Raw genomic sequence first — 22,028 nt, 5'->3', positions numbered from 1 at the left:
CCAAAGCCAAATCGACAAACTCCACAGCACAGCCTTTGAGGCTGCTCAGGCGCACTTCTTGAAAGCACCTTGGAAGGTGCCGGATAGGTTTTGCCTCGCCAGCTTATCTTAAGAGTGATTGTTGCCACCGACTTCATCACTGACACAGACGCAGCCTGCATTATAGAAACCGGTGAAGCGACTGATGCTACATATACCTGGATCACCGGCAAAGGGATATAACGGCAGTTAAGAAAGTTGCTGCAATGGACTTCGAGAAGCTTGCTATTAGCGAGCGCAAGATCATCGTCGGCATCGACTTTGGCACCACTTACTCCGGTGTTGCTTGGGCGGAAACACAACGTCCCGATCGCCGGACTACCATCACTACATGGCCCGTCAGCAAGACCATCCGAGAGGGCGAGTCCTCTGATAAGGTACCGACAAAACTGCGGTACTCGAAGGGGGATGTCCAATGGGGATTCTCGATCCCCGTCACCGCACCGCAGAATGAGGTCGTGGAGTGGTTTAAACTGTGAGTACCTTACCTTGAACACAGATTGCTCCAGCTGTGAGATCGGCGCGCTGATGAGTAAGTGACATCGACCCGACATTGCAAGATATGGGAAATACTGTGGCAAAGGAAGCCCGTGCCGGCCGCAGTGTCGATGAGCTTGTCACCGATTTCATCTCGGCCCTGGGCGAGCATCTTCGCTACACGCTGCAAGCAAAGCTAGGCGGGCACATTGTCAGCACCATTCCTTTGGAGGTAAAAATCAGAATCCTTTGAATGCGCCTACTTTACTAATGAGACAGTTTTGCGTCACTGTTCCAGCCATCTGGTCCGACCTGGCAAAGGACAAGACAAGGCAGGCTTGCCAGAAAGCTCCTGGTCTGGTCGCCACGCGATCACCAATTCACCTGGTCTCCGAACCAGAAGCTGCTGCCATATATGCACTGCATGGCCTTGATCCACATGGCCTTCAGGCTGGCGATACGATTGTCGTCGTGGATGCTGGTGGAGGCACGGTGGATCTGATTTCATACACGATCACCAGACTGAAGCCTATTTTGGAGGTCCAAGAAGCTGCTCCTGGATCTGGAGCACTTTGCGGGTCGACGTTCCTGAACTTGCGCTTCAGGAAATTCCTCACATCAAAATTAGGCAGCGAAGAAGGTTTCGATGACGAGGTTCTTGCAGAAGCCTTGGATGTGTTTGAGAAGAAGGTAGCAGCTCTCCCCTTCCCCGCAGCCGCTATCGACACTAACAAGAGCAGATCAAACGTCAGTTCACCATGCAAGCTGGTCCCGGCGACACATTCATCGTCCCTGTTGGCGGTCTTGCCAATAACAAGGAACTCGGTATCAGCCGCGGCCGCTTTTCGCTGAAATTGGCCGACCTGCAAACCATCTTCGAGCCGGTCATCCTCGAGTGCATCAAGCTCGTCAGCGCCCAAATCGCCGCCTCGGGTGTTCCCATCAGCGCAGTCCTTCTTGTCGGCGGCTTCGGCGCCTCCAACTACCTCAAGGAGCGCATCCGCAACGCCATCGATCGCAAGATTCAGATCCTTCAGCCCCCGAACGCCTGGCAAGCTGTCGTTCAAGGTGCTGTTATGAAGGGCCTCGCCCAGGCCTCTCCCAGCCAGCTCACGCAAGTACGCATCCAAAACCGCAGAGCCCGCAAGCACTACGGCACGCAGTGGCGCACGCGTTACGAAGAGAGACAGCACGGTCACCTCCGCGACAAGCGTCATTGGTGCGGCCTCGACGGTTGCTACAAAGTCTACACGATGGAGTACATGGTTCGAAGGGGCGATGCCGTGTCCGAGACGGACGCATACTACGTCTCGTTTGTGTGGACGGGCCTTGTGAGCCAGGGGCGCATCAAGAAAGTCAAAATGGACATCTACGCCGACGGCACGTCCTCCGTTGCGCCAGTTGCGCGCAACGACAACACGAAGCTGCTCTGCCATGTCGAGGCCGACGTAAGCCACATCCCCGAGTCGCAACTCGATCGCCGGCAAGGCAATGACGGCGAGGCATACTACGAGCTTGAGTGCAAGATTGAGGCCAGGTTCCACTCGGCATCAACTGAGTACACTCTGTTGTACAACAGTAAGTGGTCTTTGCAAAGACGAGTGGATGATTTCGAACTAACGCCCCCAGACCAGCGATACAACACCGTCACTGCAGAGTATGTATAGCTTGCGCCGAAGAACGGGAGTGGTGATACGGGAGGAGGTTCGCGAGGGAGTTTGTGGAGTTTTGTATAGCTACCTGAGCTTTCCCCCAATAGACAAATGATATTATGAGGCTTGCATTTGATGACATTGCGTCTCTTTCAACCTTCCCCCCCCCTGCACTCATGTTCGACAAGAGAGGCAGAAGCCCCGTCCACCGGCTCTGTATTCCGAGTGCGAGTAGAGGGCTCCACGCCGCCGTAACCCCACCACCGTCCGCTGAGTGCCTGCCACAAATGCCTCAACCATGACTCTTTTCTCTCCACAACAGCCCACACGAAAGAGGCCAACAGGCTGCTTGTTGCATTCATAATCTGTGCGGAAATGGCGGCACTGCATGGAGAGATGGCCGAGTGGTCTAAGGCGCTAGTTTCAGGTACTAGTCAATTTATTGGCGTGGGTTCGAATCCCACTCTCTTCAACATCGAGGACCCAACGTGGTCTCATTCTTTTTGCTTTGTACGTCAGGCGCCAGTCGACCGAATATTTTCCCTCCTTAGACTCCAAGATTTCGGATTGGCATGTGAATGACTGCGCGCTCCGCTGGCCTTGGTCTTGCTCCTGGTACTAGGCCTACGCAAGAAAGGCATCTGAGGCAAAGTATTGAAGTGGTCATGCATTTATCAAGTGGATATCGTTTCGAGGCATCTAACGCGAGGAGACAGTGAATGTTCCCATATATACATTTAGCTGGTCTACTCTGAGTATCTTCGTAGAAAGCAACCTCTCTTTCACCGTCTTCTCAATCGCTACGTTATGCTACAATCACGCCGCCGTCAACTCGGCAACGCGCTTCTCCAGCTCAGGCACCTGTCGCAACAGCACGTCAAGCTCCTCCTTCTCGTCCTCCAGCTTCAGCCTGCGCTCCGGATCGAGCTTGGTGAAGACGTAGTTGCCCTGTCCGTCGAACTGCAGAATGCGCGAGTGGTATTTCCACAGGCTCTTGCGGTGACTGACCGTCATGAGGGTGATGCCGAGGCTCTTGGCCGTGTCGTACATGACCTTTTCCGTGTCGAGCGTCACGCTGCTCGTGCACTCGTCCAGGATGGCGTACTTGGGCTTGTGGTAGAACAGACGCGCCATGGCGACGCGCTGCTGCAGGCCGCCGGAGAGGACGTCGCGCCATTCAGCCTCGGCGTCCCACCCGCCGTCATACAGCGCTGGCAGATGCTCCAGTCCGAGGATGGCGAGGATGGCATCGAGATCCGAATCCGTAACACCACGCGCGCGGACTTGGCGAAGAGAGTCGGGGTACGTGATTTGCTGGCGGAGAGAGCCGCGAGAGAGGTAAGGACGTTGGGGGATATAAAAGATGTGGGCGAAAGGCGGCTTGCGGACAGTGCCACCGTAGACGGGCCAAAGCCCGCCGAGAATGCGGAAGAGGGATGATTTGCCGCAGCCGTTGGGGGCGACGACAAGCAGGTGGTCGCCGGGCTTGAGGGAGAAGGAAAGCGCCTTGATCAGAACGTCGCCGTTGGGCGAGATGATGGAGCTGTGAGCATTAGCTAGGTCATACTGGGGTCATTTGGTACGACTTACACATCCTTGAACTCAATGTCTTCGCTCTCAATGACGGTGTCTCGCCTCTTAAGAACAGCTTCGTTGCCTTCGGTGCCAGAGCTCGAATCCAGCTTCTTTTCAAAGTGACCAGAGCGAATATCGTTCATGACCTCGAGCAAGGAGTCGACACGAGACGTGTAGCCGGCCAGCTCCATGGCTCTCGGTAGGAGAACATGACACGACCAAACGCATCCGAAGCAGACAACAGCATTCTTCGGTTTGTTACGAAGCTTTCAGTGCGATCACCCATGCTCATGGCAACGTGGCCAGGCATCTTCACGAAGACCGGCGCACTGCACAAGAGCAGACCAAGAGCACCCCAGAAGTACTTGATGACGAAGTCTTCCATGAAACCATGGTAGAAGCGACGGCGCAGGATGTAGTTGACGTGCTTAATGAGCGTGAAGTAGCCCTTATCGAGGGTATCCTTCTCGGCTTCGTGGCCATTGAAAGGGGCAACCTCCTCTGCGTGGTCGATCAGACGCGAGTGCTGGAAGCGGATTCGCCCTCAAGACGGGCCTCATCAGCGACAAATTTGCCAAAGGGCGGCGTAAGCGCGCGCATAATGTTTGCTGACAACTGCACAAGGAGCGACATGAAGACAACACCCTCACCGCCGACACTGTTAGATAATGAGTAGGTGTAGATAGTCTGCAAAGGGCGTTAGCGAGGTTTCGTAGTTCGTGGCGTGACACCCACCATATCGAGCAAAGGCTTCGCCAAGTTGCTGTAGACCTCAGCCAGGCTGTTCGAAAACTTGGCCACATCGACGGCGATGAGCTGGTCGGCGTTCTTTATCCGGTCGTCCAGCGCCGAAATGCCATAAAAGGTCAACTGGGACAGGTACTTGTCGTGGATGTGCTGGGTCAGGCGCGTGCGGTACTTGAGGGAAAGCTCGGCCTGATGGTAGGAGAGCATAGAGTTGGTGAACGTCGCCGGCACCGCAATCAGCATCCACCAGACGATGCGCATCAGGAATTCGCGCCCGTTGCCCTTGACCAGGCTCTTGACAATCTGGCCATCCATGGCGGCGACCTTCAGACTGATGAGGGTCCTGATGACGAGGAAGAACGAGCGGCTGATTAGCAGCCGCGTCTCTTTGCTTTTCCACCCTGGTATGACAATCTTGAGGAGGCGCAACAGTGAGCGGAAGAACTCGCGGTTCAGCTCGACCTTCTTCTTTTTGGCCGGCTCATCGGTCTCGCCCGTGGATGTCGTGACACCGCTGCGGGCAGCGCGTTGAGAAGACTCGCGCTGGGAAGCGGCCTTTTGCTCGGAAATGGCATGGCGAATGCGATTTGCTAGGGCGACGAAAAGCGTGATCCAAACGGCGCGGGAGATACGAGAGCGATTGGACAGGTAGAGAGATGTGAGGTTGGCGACGACGGATCGGATGGTGCGGTCGCTGGGCGGCGTCAGCACCGACAGTTTGGACTGCGCGGCCATGGTGCGTTGCAGGTGCCGGTATGTCAATAGGGTATCGTTTGTGTATTACTGGTGCGAGCTGATTCGGTTCGTCGGTCGATGGAGTCTACGTCACTTGACCATTGCCGGGGCGCAGGTCGATTGCGTTGTCAGACTATTCAAAGTTGTGAAGGCATCGGGTAGCGACTGGTTGATGCTATTGAAGGAGCGACACGAGCAGCGGCGGCGGTGATAGGTGTCTTCGGGAGAGGTGGGCGGCATAGGGAGAAATCCCATGATCACAGGGACAGGCATGCAGTCAAGTCCACGGTTCCAGCGACGATGGTCCTCGGCCGTGGACGTCGACAGGCACAGGCGCGCCCCACAATAGCACGCTGTCGCACGCTCCTGCCGTGACCATTCCCGAGCATGTGATTGACCTGTTCCTTTCCATCTGATCCTGGGCGCACCGCCACGGGCACATTACTCATCCGGGGTAATCAGCCACACCGCGGGGCAAAATTTGTTCCTCGTCTGTTGCCTTTCGACGCTTCTGCGGCTATCACTACAAGTCTACAACGCGGACAGCGCATTCACGACTCCCACGACCCCCACGACCCCTACCGCCATCATGTCCGACGACGAGAATATCTCCGTCTACGATGAAATCGAGATCGAAGACATGACCTTTGACGAGGACCTTCAGGTCTACACCTACCCATGCCCCTGTGGCGATAAATTTGCAATCGCGCTTGACGATCTGCGCGACGATGAGGACATTGCTGTGTGCCCCAGTTGCAGCCTCATGATTCGTGTCATCTTTGACAAGGTTGGTGAACTGTCCGCAGCGCCGAAACCTGGTGTCTGACTTTTTGCAGGATGACCTTCCCAAAGATCCGGAAGCCGACCCGGAACCTCCTGTTCTGGAGAACGCCGCCCAGATCCCTGTCGTCGCATGAACAGTGCCTTATAAATATGAGATACCGAGAGAGGATAAATATGAGCATGGCTTGGCGGATGCAAGAATAGCTGGTAAACTCCGATCGGGGCACGAAAGCGCTGTTGCGACAGCGACGGCTGCAGCCAAGGCCTCCGGGCTTTGGGGGCCCCTTCGCTGTGCTGCCACTCGTCGAGGTGCCTGCATGAGACTCTCAATTTCGGGACCTCAAAACTCGGAAGCAGAGGTTGGAGGCTCTGCTCGCGCAGCGCCGGAGGCTGGGCCTTCCCTGTTCTCCGAGGACGATGGGGTTTGGGTCTGACTCAACATGGCGGCACTACAAGAACGCCATGGGCATTGAGATATTGGTCGGGACCAATTCTGGGGCGTATCACCGAACACTTGGGATTTGCGTCATTCTGGTCCTCGAGGTCTGACAGTCCGCCATTCGGTGCCAATACAGACTGGCCACTCCATGAAGGCGTGTCGTCATGTCAAAGACCCCGCCTCATCGATTTGCGGCCGGCTACGCTTCAATGTCGGTTAGCATCGTACTGCTGGGAAGCTAAAGAATCTGGCGTACACACTGCACAGCACCTCATTATACCTTCTGCTGGTAATGCAACATTGATATCCCACCACTTCGGTGAAGGATGGATCGTCCGCGTCGACGAGTGCTCGGGCTAAAGCTTTAATTGGCATGATGATCCAATGCATCAGCGCTCGTCCAGTGTCAGCTCCAAGAAGAGCGATTTTGAACGCACTTGCGTATTTCGAAACCCAAAGTCAACCCAGCGCGTCCACTGCTGTAGTTCTACAGTGCCCGGTCAACATCCAAATTTATCCACCATCTCTGAGGCCCAATATCAATTTTTCGAATCTAGGAGGTTAGACCTTTGTGAGCAAGTGTTCCCTTGAGGTCTGTCATCGCGCCAAACCTCAAAGTGTTGGCTTTGCACGACCATCACAGCAAGCTTGTAGCAGCCCCAGTATTCCGACACATGGCCAGGGGCTACGTCTATGATGTTTTCAGTAGGTAAATCTTCTAAGTTAGGGCATTACTCGACCTCACTCCAGAGGAAGTGAGTCTTTTTATTCGCATCTACCCGAGGGATCCATGCCTTGAGGGTCTCGGGACGTGTCCGTATCCGATGTCGTCTCGTCGACCTTGGGAAAGCGTAAATAATGGGCAAAGGCTGTGCAATTCCCCAAAAGAACCTCAGATTCTCTCGCTGTTCCACCCTTTACTCACCCTGCGGTAACATGCAGACCCACAGGTACACGCAATGATCTTGCTACTCGTTGCAGTCTGTTGAAATCTATCAGAAAACACTCATGGAATACCCTCCCCTGGTGAATAGTAGGAGAGGATATTTACTAGAGGCTTTGTAACAGGATTCGGTCATGTTTCTTCCAACGGGCAAACAACTTGCTTGCTGAATGGGAAACGCAGACTTCGCGCAGTCGCAGTGAAAACAATTACCAAGCCTAGGCGGTGACTACTATCGTTTGATCCTCCCAGTGCTGTGGCGCACACATTGAGAATAGATAATGGTCACGAAGTTTCGACTACTGTTTTTTTTCCTTCGTATATCCGCCTTGTTCAAGCCGAGACTGTGAGCATCAGAAGGAGACAGCTTGCTACCGAGGTCGTTTCTCGCGTCTGTCGTCGTGCGGTGCCTCACGAGGCCCCCTTTCGGCGCCCACGCAAGTCCTCGCATGGCACACCAGCGTTTTCACGAGACACACCTTACGCCCTGTCGGTACCATCGTTAGTGCCACGTTCTATACAATTTTCAGCTCTATGCTATCTTTTCCGATGGTATATTCCGTAATGAAGATATACGGACACACACAACGGCCAAAGTTTATACTTTATACCATGATGGCTTCTCAGGCACAGCAATTATCCGACCGAGCGAGACTCCAACGTACCTTAGTCAGGGATCACCAGGCCAAGGTTCAGGTCCAGATCAGTATCTGGGGAAGCGAGCTGGAGGAAATGAGGGGGAGTCTAATTTGATGGGATCGATCCGTTTCAGGCATTGTGTGTCTGGGAGACGACGGCTTACACTGCCAAAGAGCTGAATGCTCATGTCTGGGCACATTATCGATTGTGGCTTCGGGGAATAGACCTAAGTGCTCTGAAGTTGGGGGGGCTGAACCAAAGACAACGCGTATGATGAAGTGCCGCCCAGTCACAGAGGACTAATACCCCGACGGGTAAGTCCAGGGTTGCGTTGATGCCCCATGGATCATTGACTCGGACTCGAGCCATCATTTCGTTGTCGCCAAGGCAGACACTGCAATACTGTTCCTCTATGAATTGATGTTGAAGGTCGCCTTGATCAAGATATACTAAAGCCTACCTCGACGAATGTCTCTTGTCCCACTTGGTGAGTGATTGACGTGAACATGCTGCTCGGCATGTCCGAATCATGAGATCTACCTACTGCACCATTGTAGATGGAGGCGCCGACGGTGGCGAAAGAAGTTGGCTCGCATGGTTCATCGAAGAAGCTTAAACAAGCCGGGGCACTCACTCATTGGCAGGGTGATCTTGAGCGTAGGCAGGTTGCAGGGAAAGCACATCCCAATGCTCGGTCAGGAGGGTGGGTGGGCGACAAGGGGGGGATGTGAGAAATGACGAAGCCGTCGGGTGTTTTGATGTGTTCGACGGTGAATAAAAGCGAGGAATAGAGCGCCACGTGCCAGGGTCGATGCGGGTAGGATCCCGTCTGGTATTTGCTGAGAGGGTGGCTTTGGAATGCCAGGTATCTGGCTTCTGCTTTGACTGGCATTTTACCTGATCTCAATCAAGATGAAGAGAGCGATGCATAGCACACAATCTTCGGTGAGGTTTCGTTTGAGCTGTGCTTTTTCCAGCTGTGATTTGCCTCCCAAACAGGAGATTGGTCCCTTGAAAGATCTCCAAGACCGAGGGTACATCGCGCATGGTCTCCGACGAGTGACATCACGACTCCAACATGCAACAACACTGGAGAAGACTCCCCCTTCGGTGCAACATTCCCTCGAGCATCTGCTAATGATTCGTCCAAGCCGCATCTCAAGCGGGGACGCCATTGCTGAAAGAAGCCACCCTTGTCGATCGGTATCAATCCAACAGCCTGAGGGTGCGCCACCCTTCGGCAGCTCACACCTCACTGAGTGCCTGTGCTTGAGCTGAATTACCTTCGGGCCAGGACAACAGCGTTTCTCCAACAGGTCACATGCTGCGGAGATCCATCATCAATCTTGTACACGACTCGTCAAGTCCCGTCGGTTTCGACCCACGGCACCATCTTCCCTCCTACTCAGACCTTGGCCACCCATTGATGCCCATCGGTCACTCCAGCTCAATCCTAGCACCTTGTCCCGGCCACCTTTCTTGGCCTCTTTCTAGATTGTCTCTTAGCGTTAGTCCCCCACCACACGCTGCCAGCAATCATTGAAGCTTCTGCTTGCCCCCGCGACGCTTCCCCAAACCCCAGACGCCCCCTGGTTTCGAGGGAGGCGGAGAAGAGCTTGGGGTGGCCCCTCTTTCTTCTTTGCTTCGACTACCTGCTCCACCGGACTTACTGTACGGCAATCCTGCACTGCTGGATCCGGCGGGCGTATTGACCAACTTGGGAACGTGCCAAATGATGCGCCTGCTCCCCGGCTTTCTCTAGACCAGGTTGCCCCAGAGCAGCAACCCCAAACCACCGAGAAAGTGACCGGTCGCGCCGCGTGGTCTATCCCCGAGCCACGTTAAATAGCACGTCGTTTCCCCCCTCTCGTGTCTCTCGTCTCCATCCCACTCCCGTTCCAGAGACGTGGTTCACAGATACAGTTGCCGATCTTACCCCCTCCTAGCCAGATTTGTCCCATCTGTTCCGTCCTGAACAGACCGCGCACCATGGGCGTCAAGGAATTCTTCAAACGCAGGAGCCTGCGAGCGAAGAACGATGTGCGCACCAACGCCGCTGAGATGACTCTTCGGGAGTCTCTCTTTCCCATCGTTCTCGTAACAACTCTATTCTTCCTCTGGGGCTTCTCTTACAGTATGTTTCCGTGCAGACTATGGATGTGATTTTGCATTAAAGCCACCTGCTAACACGCACTCAACAGGTCTTCTTGATATCCTCAACAAGCATTTCCAAAACGTTCTTCACATCAATCGTGCCAGGTCTGCCGGCCTTCAAGCTGCCTACTTCGGTGCTTACCCGCTAGCCTCGCTTGGCCACGCTGCTTGGATCCTCAGGCACTGGGGTTACAAAGCCACATTCGTCTGGGGCCTCTTCCTGTACGGTCTAGGATCTATCATCGCCATCCCATGCATCATCAATGAGTCGTTCGGTGGTTTCTGCGCTGCCATCTTCATCATCGGCAACGGTCTCGGTTCCCTCGAGACCGCCGCGAACCCTTACATCGCCGTATGTGGTCCTCCAAGGTACTCCGAGGTCCGGTTGAACGTTTCTCAGGCCTTTAACGGCATTGGCACTGTTGTCTCGCCTCTCATCGGTGCCAGGGTCTTCTTCGGCTTTGACGACGAGAAAGCCCTCGAAAACGTCCAATGGGTCTACCTTGCTATTGCTGCCTTCGTCTGGGGTCTTGCTATCGTCTTCTGGCTCGCGCATATCCCAGAAGTCACCGATGCCGACATGGCGTACCAGGCCCAGGAAACTCACGCCGGATTCGACGAAAAGCCTTTCATCAAGCAATACCGCCTCTTCCACGCCGCTTTCGCACAATTTTGCTACACGGGAGCACAAGTGGCTATAGCCTCTTTCTTTATAAACTGTATGTCGCTCCCCCGCCCTGGCTGACCGTGTTCTCGATGTTCTGTTGCATCTTGAAAGCCTTGCCCTTTCACTCCTAGCACCAGGGTCTAATCTTATACACTACAGATGTCCGAGAGACAGGCGCTGCCTCAACAGACTCCCGAGCATCGAACTTGTTCGCCGGCGCCCAGGGTACCTTCGCGGCGGGCCGATTCATTGGTGCCGGTATCATGCACTTTGTGAAGCCCCGTAAGGTGTTTCTGGTGTTCCTCTCGTGCTGCTCTATTTTCCTCGTTCCTGCTGCCATCAAGACTGGCACCCCTGGCATGGCCATGCTTTATCTTGTTTTGTTCTTCGAGTCGATTTGCTTCCCGACCATCGTGGCTCTCGGCATGCGGGGTCTCGGACGCCACAGCAAGCGGGGTTCCGGATTTATCGTGGCTGGTGTGTCGGGTGGCGCCTGCGTGCCACCGCTCATGGGCGCCGTCGCCGATATGCACGGTAAAGGCGGCAACAACATGGGCGTCGCCATGACCGTGCCTCTCGCCTTTATGGTTGCCGCGACATCCTATGCCGTTGCCGTCAACTTTGTGCCGCGCTACCGCAATGTCGCCGACGCCTTCACAGCTACCGAGGTTGGCGTGCACAACACGTCTGTCGACGAGGAGAAGGTTCGCGCTCAATCGATCGAGGAGACACAGGTGCGCAATGCCGCCCCTACTCTGTCGTAGAGGGAATTGATTTCCACGACAATGTGCAAGCTTCATAGCCGTGAATTTGAATGAAGAGACATTATTTTGATGCAGTCAACTGCTCGATTATGGTGAACGGACTAGAATCAGTGTACCAGTGACATCAGACGCATCTAACATCATGCGCCACCTTGTAATCGACCACAGCCACCGGAAGCGAAGCTTAGCGCAAGCAATCAAACAATTTTTCTATGGTTCGTGAGCAAGATATAAGATTCAATAACCTTGCCTTGATCGACGGCGGATGTGACACCCATAACCTGTCAGCTCGTCGCCCTCCCCAATGTTATAACCGGGGGCCATGCACACACTCGCATGCATGACCGAGTCAAAAACGCAAAACATACAACACCAGGGATTCGCTGGTGGTCACCCACCCAACTACTAGTCTGGCCCTTATTGGTTTATCGCTGGGAGAGCGGACGGGATCCCGAGTTTTCCAATAGGTGTGGTCGTATGTGCTAGTCGAGGAGCCCGAGACCGATTATGAGGCTGTGTCGTGGAATCTGTTAGCATGCTTAGCAACTGAGGACGGTTGGCACGAATATTTCAGACCGGCGGCGGTTCTGCTTACGATGTAATGCTAGTTGGAATGCTGAGTGGAGGCACAGGCCTGGTTCACTAGCTCGCGGGCTCTCGTTTAATATTGTCTCGAGCCTGCCCTGAACTCTGGTACATCTGGTGGAACTTTTGCAAGGGATCGCGTGATCGAAGATCTTGGTAAACCATCGAGCAGTGCTTGTCAAGGCCGGCTACCAATCATTACACATCATGGCATTCGGGGGTCCCCATGGCTTCTTTCTGGACGATGAATGATCATTCTCGAGTTTTGTAGTAATATGGTGACTGAAGTGACTGGTGATAAACCTTGGAGTATCCAAGATGAGTATCTTTCAACGTATTGTTCGGCTTGGTATTCAATGAAGCTGAGAAGGTATATTAAACGTCTTGACTGACAAACTGTAGCTTCAAGACCTTTGGACTTGTGTCGTGTTTCAGGAAGCCGGTGAGCATAGTCAACTTTCCAGGCTCCCAAAGGGCACATCGCGTACAACATTGCATCATGCCTGAGTCAAAACAACTGGCATCCTATTCAGTGGAACTTGGGAGTCCCCTAGCTTCAGTCAGTCGCTTGAGGTCATTTGAACCGATGTCACAAGGTCGCTATAGCATAGCTAGAGCTGTCGTGTGTCGCGTTGTATATTATAGTAACTTGTTCCCTATGTAGAGACTGAATATGTGTGTTCGGTATCACCCGCTCAATGGTATCTCCCTTTCACCAACCCTCCAAGCACTCCTAAGTCCCGCCCAAGAATTGAATCGCATGCTGGTCTTATCATCATTGTGTGCAAAAGTCTTAGGTCTTGAGGATATCAGCTGCAACGACAATGCCGGCCGCAATCTTCGAAACCCATTCCTGGGCAACATCAAAGTTGCCATCCTCGGCATACTGAATGCCCTCAGTGGCACCAGCAAAGGTGACAGCAGCATATCCGGTGTCCAAACCAGGGGCCGTAACGACATGCCTGTAGAACTCGCGGTTGGGCAGACCACCCTGTGAAACAAAGCCGCGCTGGAAGTGTATGTACTTGTGGTTGACAACATCCTTCAGGTTTTGATCATTGGTTGTGACAGCCAGCTCCTCGAGAGCCTTGGCCTCACCTGCCCTCTTTTTGAAGACCTCGATTGCGTCCTCAAGCTCGGAGAAATCGAGGTCAGCGTCATTGTCAGCAGCAAATTCAACAAGGTCATCGAGGTAGGCTTGAAGCTCAACTCCATAGTTGACAACGTCGAGAGGCAGAATCTCATCGTCGAGGAGGTGGTACGCAAGGAGAGCAAGGTACTGGCCCTGGCTAGCATGCACGTGGAAGCCGGCTAAACTTTTGTGAGCACGTTATTACGTTGATAGTTCAGGGTGACTTACGGTCTCCTAGGGTAGCCATCCAATGGTAGGTGTCGTAGCTAAGATTCATGTCAGCATTCAATGCTCGTCGTTCAACTGAGATAGACTTACTTGGAGTGATACGGCCAGATTGGGTCGGTGGGACCTCCACCTGACCCAACGTCCAGGGAGCTGATACCACGGTGAAGGAAGGCGGTATAGTCAGAGCCTGATCCCAGTGTAAGCCAAGATATCTTCTACGGCCATATATAGGCAACTGGCACTCACCGGAGCCGAGGACACCAACAACACCACCGGAAGCCTCCTGCCATGAATCGTACAGAGATTGGTTGAAGCCTCCAAAATTAGGGTGAATCACTTTCTTCATAATCTCGGTGCCAATCGTGTGCAACCTGTGTTTGTCAGCTGATGCCTTGGGCTGGATATGGGCTCGACCGTTGGCTTACTCAGGAGTGGCTGAAAGATCCGGGCGAGGGCCCGATACCTGTAAAGGTCAATTGTATTCTTCCCACTTGATGATTTCCAAGTGCTTACAGCAACGTCAATATTGAGGTAGGCAATCAGGGTTTCAGTAAGCTCATTGATGTGCTCCTCGACGTACTCGACACTTCCGATGAGGCCTGCAAGAGTCAGTCATGTGCTTGTAGAGATCACCCTTGCAGTACTCACCCCATTCTTCGGCATCCCAACTTCCCAGTACCAGGTTGCGCTTGGGCTTCCAACCAGAGTCAATCAGCTTCTTGATGACCTTGCTAAACTCGATGAGGATGGCAGAGCCAGAGTTTGGATCGCCGTTTCCTCCGATCATCCATGTGTCTCTGTGGTTGCCAATGAATAAGGTCTCTTTAGCAGGGGTTCCATCGTGGTTGGTGCCGTTGATGCGACCAATAACATTTTGGATCGGGCGAATGACATCCTCGCTGACCTAACGTCGGCTTGCGTTAGAATGATGTACGGCTGCAGATAGCGACGAATGCTTACATTGTCAAGCTCAAGGGTAACGCCGGGCGCAGGGCCGGTGAAGTACTCTGCGTCAAGGCCGCCGATCCAGTTGGTACGGTTGACCTGCTCGCCAGAAATGCCGTGGCCGTTGAGAGCCTTGAGCAAAGGTTCGGCAGCGGAGTAGGAGATAGGGACTGAAGGAATCTTGGCGATGACCTTGATCTGTTAGCAGATATTCGTCCCTCTGACCGTGTCACTCACGTCAGAGACATCGGCACGCGGGGCGTCCTCGTGCGATGGGTAGCCAGGGGTAGTTGGATCTCTATATCAGGGTCAGACGAGGAACTTTGATTCGAAAGGACCTTCATACCCAGGATGGGTGCTGTCATGAACAAAGTCAGTCAACGTTTCATCGGGGAAGAAAGGGTCATGGCATACCTGAGAAACAGTGTCGAACCCTTTTGGACTTGGTGCGGGTTCCTTGCAGGACCCTCTGCATGTTGTCAGTACGCGGATCGGCCTGATACCGTCATTGTCTTGCGACTCAGGCGAGCAGCAACACTTGAAACGCACCTGGATACGCCTTGTAGCCGTTTGCAACAGTCACTTCGCCATCATCACCAGGGTCGAGGTAAATCTACTCAATTGTTAGTGGTTATTGTTGTGCAAAAGAAGTTCTTGGACCGTGGACGTACTACGGCAGCCACGGCACGGGCGTCTTGCGCGTTCTTGACCTTCAAGCCACGGAAGAGGCCTCCATAGCGGATCAATGCGATCTTGCCCTTTACATCGACACCCAACTTAGCAAGAGCCTCAAAGTCAGCGATGGAACCGCGACTACCATCGAGTCAGCCCACTTGTACGACGTTTCATCTGTGCAGAGCTATTGCGCCACTTACCCAGCGTAGACGTATTCAGCCTTGGCATGGCCAGTCGGTGCGTACCCAAGGAAGGTCTGCTGGCTGATGGCATCCCAGCCGGTGACCTCGTCGTCTTCAATAACATCCTCCTTAAGGTTGACTTCTGAGACATTGCCTTCGGCGTCGGTGAAGTTCAGCGCGGCACTGACAGGGTACCGAAGAAAGACGTGATATTCGTTCAGGTGGCTCTCAAACCCGTTGGATGCCCACTTGTCACGCGTCCACTCGGCAGCCTCCTTGCCGAAGCCGCTGTTCAGATGTTAGCATGGATAGTGCTCGTACAATTATTCGGTCCTCCTGTGCATACGCAAGCTTGTTTTGTCGGCCGTAGTATTCGGACCACTCGTCGATGGTCACATTGTCAAAAGAGTTAGCGATTAGCGTCTCCTGCTCTGTCAACACAGGAGGCCAGACGTCGTTGCGCCGAAGAATAGGTTTGCGGTGAGTATGCCGAGCTTCGATGTTGAAGTCACGCTGGCACGCGGAAGCACCGGCCGCAAACGCCAGAACTGCGGACAACTGCTGGGTACGCATGATCACGATGCCTGGCAGTGACAATGGGAAAGAACTGGAGGGGATTGTGACGGATGGTCTGCCAGTGGGCGGCGGAGAAGGATCGGTAAGCCTTTATGCACGCCAGACGTACGACAGGTATTGTTAGCATTGCTCCTCTCATGATGCCATCGGCCCAGCCGGGCGGCGTCGGCTTGATGACCGGCTCAGGAAACTTCAACGCAGCGGCGCAACTGATTGGCAATCGTTCAATACAATCAATCACCCACGCTCTGGTGCCTGTAGAGGCGCTGACTTGTGCTCACCGCGACAACAAAGATCGTCATCCCGAACGCTGCGGGGTAGCTTCCCTTCGGAGCTCCAAACACACCACTTGTCGAGCTTGGGATTGGCTTATGCGGTGTCGTCATACCTCACCAAGACCTAGGCACTTGACTCAAACACACCGGTTCAGGAAGCTCGTTCATGCCGACGGCGTCGGGCTTCTGCGGGTGGCTGCGTGAGAGAGGTTGATCGGGGCATTTCACCTGCCCGATTTGTGATAGAGCTGTGGCCTGTTGGGCGGGGTCAGAGTCAGCCAAGGACGTGAACATGCAACCCAAGCTCCATAACCTGTCAATGCAGCTCTAGCACCTGCAGCCGGCCTCTCCGCCAAGTTATGACGGAAGGCTGGCAGGCAGTGGAATTGTTCCGGGAGATCAGCTAAGCATTTACTGAGATGGATTGTCCAACAGCGTAAACGTTCACCACCAATTATGTAGAGCAAACTATATCCGGCTGTGCGCTGTTTAACATGCGTTTGCGGTTATTCTATATGCTCGCGATGTAAAACAGAGTGAAAGATCTTTGAACTACTCGACCGAGGCTTAGCGTTCGCGTCGCTGACATCGAACATGCAGCTTGCTGTTCGTCTCAGTATCCTGGGTGAGCAGGTTGTTCTGTCATCGCTGCATGGCACCACCAGCTCGCCTTGGTTGGTCGATTCCACCCCTGTCGATCTTTGTACGACAACCACGAGGTCTTCGAACACAGGAAGCAGCCCTTGCTCTCTGTCTTGGGCCTGCGAGCTGGAAATCATTCTCACGCAGCACGGCGTAGACGCAGCCCTGCATGCTAGACCAAGCTGGCCATGTAAATCAGCTCGCCGATCCGCCACGCTTCTGCAGGTGTTACGATCCTAAGAATCAGAAAAAAGAGCTAGCATTTCATACCTAGTGCTGTCATGACTGATGAAAACACTATTCGAGATCAAAATATCGAATGCTTTGCCACGCTGGGCTTGAGGAATCCCTCGCCAAGGTATTGAAAGTCAGAAATTACGCTGGAGGAAGGCTTTTCTAACAAACCATCGCCGTTTAGTTTGGTCGGATTCTTGAGGAAAGCCTCTTGCGGTTTCCACAAGGCCATAGCCTCGCCTCATGTACCAGGCTTGAGTGGATACCTAATACAAGTGACAGTAAGAAACCACAAAACGGCGCCTCGCCGAACGAACACGACTGACCTTGGGAGTATTACCTCCGAAGAAGGCTTCGGCTCTATCGGAGCGCATCTGATCTTCAAACTCAACGAAAGCCAATACCAGCGTTTTGGCTTTGAAGTCCTGCACTGCCAGATTCTCGATACAGGCCATGGCTGTCCGTCCGATACCACTGCCTTGTAGCGCTGGAGAGACATACAAGCTGTTGATCCACTAAGTCCATCCTGGGTCGTTATTGAACCTAATTAATCATTCATAATGTTTGTAAGCATCGATTGAAACATGTCCGAGTGGCAAATGGCGACAGTGATGCTGTCCCATGAAAAGATGTGTTCGTGTCAATCAGTAGGGAATTTCCTTAGGCCAAGCTGCTGCGCCGATTTCGGGACCCAAGTCTCACGACTCACAAGCTCGTATTGCTGAGTTTGTGTGTGGAGGAAGAATTCTTTGCGAAGGTAACCTGTGGGCAAAACCCAGCTTGTTAGTATAAATCCAACGACGGCAAAGAACGGCATCGCTGACAATCCAGTAGAGGCCTTTCGCTCCTCTCCTCTGGTCTTCTGTCCAACTTTGCCTCACATCTTTCGACTGCCATCCGCATACCAGGCGTTGCTGACAGAGCCGTTCGATATGGTCCTCGGACGCTGAATCCCACAGGGTCAATGTAATTGAAGATCCGGCCATTGTGATTTGTGACCAATTTCGCCAGCCGTGAGCGTTGCGGAGTTGCTCCGAGTGAAAGCGTGATATATGTCTTTCACGGCCGGGCGATATCAGCGTTTGCAACTAGAATGTATGCAACCATGTTCGTTCAGTAATACTCTGTATGGGAGTGGGACGCCGTCAGGCATATCGCGTCACCGAATCATACCGTGTCTCAATTCTCACGAGTGGGCCAACACGGCGATGACGTGCCCGCGACCAGGCTGCCAACGGTTATGTGGCCCCTATATTCGACGAGCACCTCCGCCAGAGTATCACTTGGCACGTAAAAAAAAAAGCTGATATGAAAGCTGATGCGGTGAAGTATGGCGAGAAACATCGTGTTGGGGAACGGGGTCGCCTTGATGAAAGTCTCTTTGCTCAGGCAAGATTAATTGTTGCCAAATCAATACCGACCGGGAACAAACCTGCTCCGAGACACAGCTGCGACGTTTCGAGCTATTCTTTCTGGCTGTCTCGTCCGGCCTCGGACGTGGACAGTGTTCCACAGCCTTTGACGTACTAGGCTCCACGCTTGATGAATCCAGGCATCTCGGTGCTCATGCCCTTCTGACAAGAGCACCACGCTACACAAGTATGGAACACAAGAGCACCAGAAGGATACACCAGAAGCGAGGGTTTTTCAGGGTTTTATGGAAAGCGTCTAGATGCGAAAAAAAAAACCAATCTCAATCTGGATATCTCATGTCATGCCTGCACGCAACACAGAATGCAACGACGGTTGGTCTCGGCCCCGTCAGATACAAATGAAAAAACGGTGTCCGAAGGGGAAACTTCACCGCCAAAGTGTAGAAGAGCCCCGCTCGTGGCCTTTTTCTCCTCCGAAGAGGAGAGAAAGGAAGAAGAATTAAACGCCATTCCATTCCCCTAATCACCCCCCGTCTTTGGTTCAGAATTGAAACGCCTCTTTTGAATGCTCTAGATGTTGTGATGCGTGCTCGCTGAAACGCTGTTTCACGACTAGTGGTCGTTGAAGTCCTCGTCTCTGTTGTTTTGTTAGCACGAAGCTCGCCGCAACGATGGGATGTGGCGGAAATGTGCTTACCTGCCCGGGTACATGATGTCCTGGATAATGACAGCGCGGGTGTGGCTGTAGAGAACCATGCAGTACGTCAGGAACAGCACGATGCTGAGACCGGTACCAACAGACTTGACCGCGTCGTTCCCAAGGGCGTTGGCGATAGAGATGGTGGCCAGGACGAAACCAGTATTGGGGAAGACCATGGCCCACCAGCCAAGATGGAAGTACACGGGTGGCGCCTGGACAACGGCAGCGACGGCAATGCCCCACCACCAGGCGGCGAGAGCCCAGAGGAAGATAGCCGACATGAGCGCCATGGTGCGGATGAGGCCGGCGTCGATAAGGAATCCGTCGCCATCGGGGTCAAAGTTGTCGGGAAGGCCCTGGGCCATGCCAATGAGGGCGAGAGCCGTGAACGAGGGCGGGCCGACACACATGAATAGACCGGGTCGGTGCTCGCGGTTGGGTAGACCAGCTTGCATCAGGCGGCCAACCATGTGGGAGTACATGAGGAGAGCGACAGACATGCCAAGGCCCTGGCAAGTCAGACCGGCAACAATGATTGGCACAGCTGAGATATCAGGCTGGGTGTCGGCGATGACGGAGGCTATGGTGCCAGACAGCATGACCGGAAAGATAGGTAGAATCCATGTAGGCATCATGGTCTGCAGGCCGAAGCTGTGGGCGGAGAAGACAAAGCTCTGTTTTGGCAATGGGTTAGTAACGTAAAGTTGCAGAAATCAGGCGCTGGGAGAGACAAACGTATTGGAAGATGGCGAGAGAGATGGTCATAATCACATAGGCCCAGAAGGCTACCTGAATACCCCAGATGAGACGGTCATCGTCGAGGGGAATGGCATAGCGTTGCGTGCTCGTGATGAGAGTGGCGCACGAGAGGAAAAATGTCGGGAAAAAGAAACCCTCTCGCTCGTGGGTTAATGATTTTGTAAAGTCGCCAGGGAAGAGGAAGAATCGGGCCAGAAGCATCGTTGTGACACCGGTGAAGAGAATAATGTTGATGATGTAAACCGCGAGACCAATTTGCCTGAGGCCAGTGAATTGAAAGGGCTGCGCAAATATGAGCAGTGAAAGACCGCCGGTACTCATGACAAGCGTGTACCATGCCCAGGTGAAGTGGTGAAGGCGCTTCTTCAGTCCGTACCTCGGCCGATTGGGGTCATTGATGTCGATGCCGCCGTGATCATCGTGGCCGTGTGCAGCGGGAGCGGGCGGGCCGGCGCCCTTCTCGACCACCGGTGTGACGTTCTTGTACTCGGGCTGCATGTTGCGCTTGAGGCTGTCGATGTCGACCTCGAGACGGGAGGAGCCCGGGCGGTTCATTTTGTAGTCGTACGAATTCCTGCGCGTCGATGATCCTGATTCGGTCCAAGCTGAGCCCTGAGGTTGGCCCCGATTCATGGCGGTGTTCTAGAACGATGGAAGCGGCTGCCAAGTTCGTGGCAGTCGATTGTCTGTTGATCGCTCGCGTAGTCCAATGTGAGATGCCAAGTTGATCAAGATGTAGCCAAGGACGAATCCAGTCGTGGGTGGGTGTGATGGTTGTATAAGCCAAGCAAGCCAAGAGAAACAAACCAATGCAGCCAAGCTTGTCGGAATGGAACACAAAGAAAGGAAGAAAGAGAAAAGGAGATACCGCTATACAGGAAGTTCAACTCTCGTAGATCTACATCGAGGCTTGGAGGGGCCTTGGCTGGTATGATATACGATTGACAACAGTCCAAAGGGGGGTCAGTATTACGTGGGGACAGACTTTGCTGCCTCCCGGTGGCTCCATTGTTGAGCTGGGCCATGAAGTGTCCACCGTCGGCAGAGTAAGACTTCGTCCTTTCGTTGAAACAGAACGCCAAGTTTAGCAGGGCTCACACTCGCCAAGACTCTGACCCTGCAACCCGTTTTTGGCAACCTCTCTGAGGAAGCAGAGCCGCAGCCTACCATCCGGGCCGCACCCTCCCTGCCTCAGACTGACTGGGCTGCACCCTGTACGGTAGAGAGAAGCGGGTCTCGAGGCGACCGCACGTGTTTCTTCTATTCAAAGTCGTGGTCCGTGTGGGGGGAAGGCCGAAGGGGAGGTTCAAGGACGGAGGAGACACCCCCACGGTCAGACGCGCGGAGGAAACCGGGAGTCGCAAGTGAGCTTTCCAGTGGATAAGGAACCGTGGACACGACAGCAAGGATTGGCTATCGTGTACTCTCCAGTTGCATTGGGTTGTAAATGATCATCGTCGGCCATGACGAGACCCATCACAGTGAGACGTTCTCTAGGGTTCACGATTATGAAGGCTACTGTGGCCAATGTCCTCTCATTGCCACGAATGCCGGGTGCGACCGCTAGAGGGTTAGCGGACTGTAGACGCTGATCGACTACTGGGGTACTCACTCTGCGGCTGGTGCAGCCGCGCAGAGCCGCGATGCCGCCCGTGTGTCGTATTAATAGATGCGCGTTTTTGTTATTCTTGCTTCAGGCAAGCAGCTGGAACACCAGATGGATGGGAAATCCCCTTCAGGGTGCTGCCCAGTATGCCTAAATTGGAGGTGTGGGCGGGACAACTTTGTTTCGCCATGACGTGCGCTCTGACCCCTGACGAGATAAGGAGGTCTCGAAACGGCGGCTCGCTGTCGCGGCGATAGGTCAAATCGCGTCGGTGCTGGAGCCTCACATGTGCCAGCAACGTCCATCTCAAATTTTAATGCTTCTTCCCAAACCGGTGTTTGCCGTTCTGGGCCTCGGATCCGCCTGCTCTGCTCCACCACCCCTTGAGCTTATCCGGCCCGCCGTGAATAGCTTCATCAATTTCATCTCGACTTAGACGGCCGACCCGCCAAGACGAAACACTGCGCCCACCAAAATTGGGGCCCGGCCAGCTCCTCGACAC

General features: G+C 53.8%; 6 protein-coding genes and 1 non-coding gene across 7 annotated transcripts; 4 read left to right on the top strand and 3 right to left on the bottom strand.

Annotated features, from left to right (window-relative positions):
- Positions 1-245: 245 nt before the first annotated feature.
- VDBG_05718 (Hsp70-like protein) lies at positions 246-2,183 on the top strand (the record flags this gene model as incomplete). The annotated part of the gene is made up of 4 exons (XM_003004559.1): positions 246-514; positions 577-643; positions 796-1,206; positions 1,269-2,183. The coding sequence occupies 4 exons, from the start codon at positions 246-248 to the stop codon at positions 2,181-2,183; spliced, it is 1,662 nt and encodes a 553-aa protein (XP_003004605.1).
- A 375-nt stretch (positions 2,184-2,558) lies between these two features.
- On the top strand, positions 2,559-2,640 carry VDBG_15120. Its single transcript has one exon. It is a non-coding gene; the product is annotated as a tRNA-Leu (tRNA).
- Positions 2,641-2,984: 344 nt separating this feature from the next.
- Positions 2,985-5,225, bottom strand: VDBG_05717 (ATP-binding cassette sub-family D member 1; the record flags this gene model as incomplete). The annotated part of the gene is made up of 4 exons (XM_003004558.1): positions 2,985-3,674; positions 3,761-3,889; positions 3,958-4,269; positions 4,479-5,225. 4 exons carry the CDS (start codon positions 5,223-5,225, stop codon positions 2,985-2,987), a joined length of 1,878 nt encoding a protein of 625 aa, XP_003004604.1.
- A 535-nt stretch (positions 5,226-5,760) lies between these two features.
- Positions 5,761-6,773, top strand: VDBG_05716 (diphthamide biosynthesis protein; the record flags this gene model as incomplete). Its single annotated transcript, XM_003004557.1, has 2 exons — positions 5,761-6,012; positions 6,062-6,773. 2 exons carry the CDS (start codon positions 5,815-5,817, stop codon positions 6,140-6,142), a joined length of 279 nt encoding a protein of 92 aa, XP_003004603.1.
- A 3,245-nt stretch (positions 6,774-10,018) lies between these two features.
- On the top strand, positions 10,019-11,614 carry VDBG_05715 (glucose/galactose transporter; the record flags this gene model as incomplete). Its single annotated transcript, XM_003004556.1, has 3 exons — positions 10,019-10,163; positions 10,231-10,902; positions 11,010-11,614. 3 exons carry the CDS (start codon positions 10,019-10,021, stop codon positions 11,612-11,614), a joined length of 1,422 nt encoding a protein of 473 aa, XP_003004602.1.
- A 1,202-nt stretch (positions 11,615-12,816) lies between these two features.
- On the bottom strand, positions 12,817-16,127 carry VDBG_05714 (membrane protein involved in vacuolar protein sorting; the record flags this gene model as incomplete). The annotated part of the gene is made up of 15 exons (XM_003004555.1): positions 12,817-13,510; positions 13,560-13,597; positions 13,650-13,746; positions 13,806-13,930; positions 13,985-14,022; positions 14,073-14,158; positions 14,208-14,463; positions 14,520-14,696; positions 14,742-14,802; positions 14,919-14,973; positions 15,054-15,117; positions 15,176-15,317; positions 15,380-15,649; positions 15,708-15,945; positions 16,047-16,127. 14 exons carry the CDS (start codon positions 15,932-15,934, stop codon positions 12,993-12,995), a joined length of 2,154 nt encoding a protein of 717 aa, XP_003004601.1.
- Positions 16,128-19,073: 2,946 nt separating this feature from the next.
- On the bottom strand, positions 19,074-20,475 carry VDBG_05713 (malic acid transport protein; the record flags this gene model as incomplete). Its single annotated transcript, XM_003004554.1, has 3 exons — positions 19,074-19,098; positions 19,159-19,835; positions 19,897-20,475. The coding sequence occupies 3 exons, from the start codon at positions 20,473-20,475 to the stop codon at positions 19,074-19,076; spliced, it is 1,281 nt and encodes a 426-aa protein (XP_003004600.1).
- Between the last annotated feature and the right edge of the window lie 1,553 nt (positions 20,476-22,028).

This window comes from Verticillium alfalfae, genomic scaffold, assembly GCF_000150825.1.
Source record: "Verticillium alfalfae VaMs.102 supercont1.6 genomic scaffold, whole genome shotgun sequence".
In the NCBI taxonomy this organism is placed as follows: Eukaryota; Fungi; Ascomycota; class Sordariomycetes; order Glomerellales; family Plectosphaerellaceae; genus Verticillium; species Verticillium alfalfae.
The sequence above is the reverse complement of the archived record's forward strand: the minus strand, read 5'-3'. Positions and strand labels throughout refer to the sequence as shown.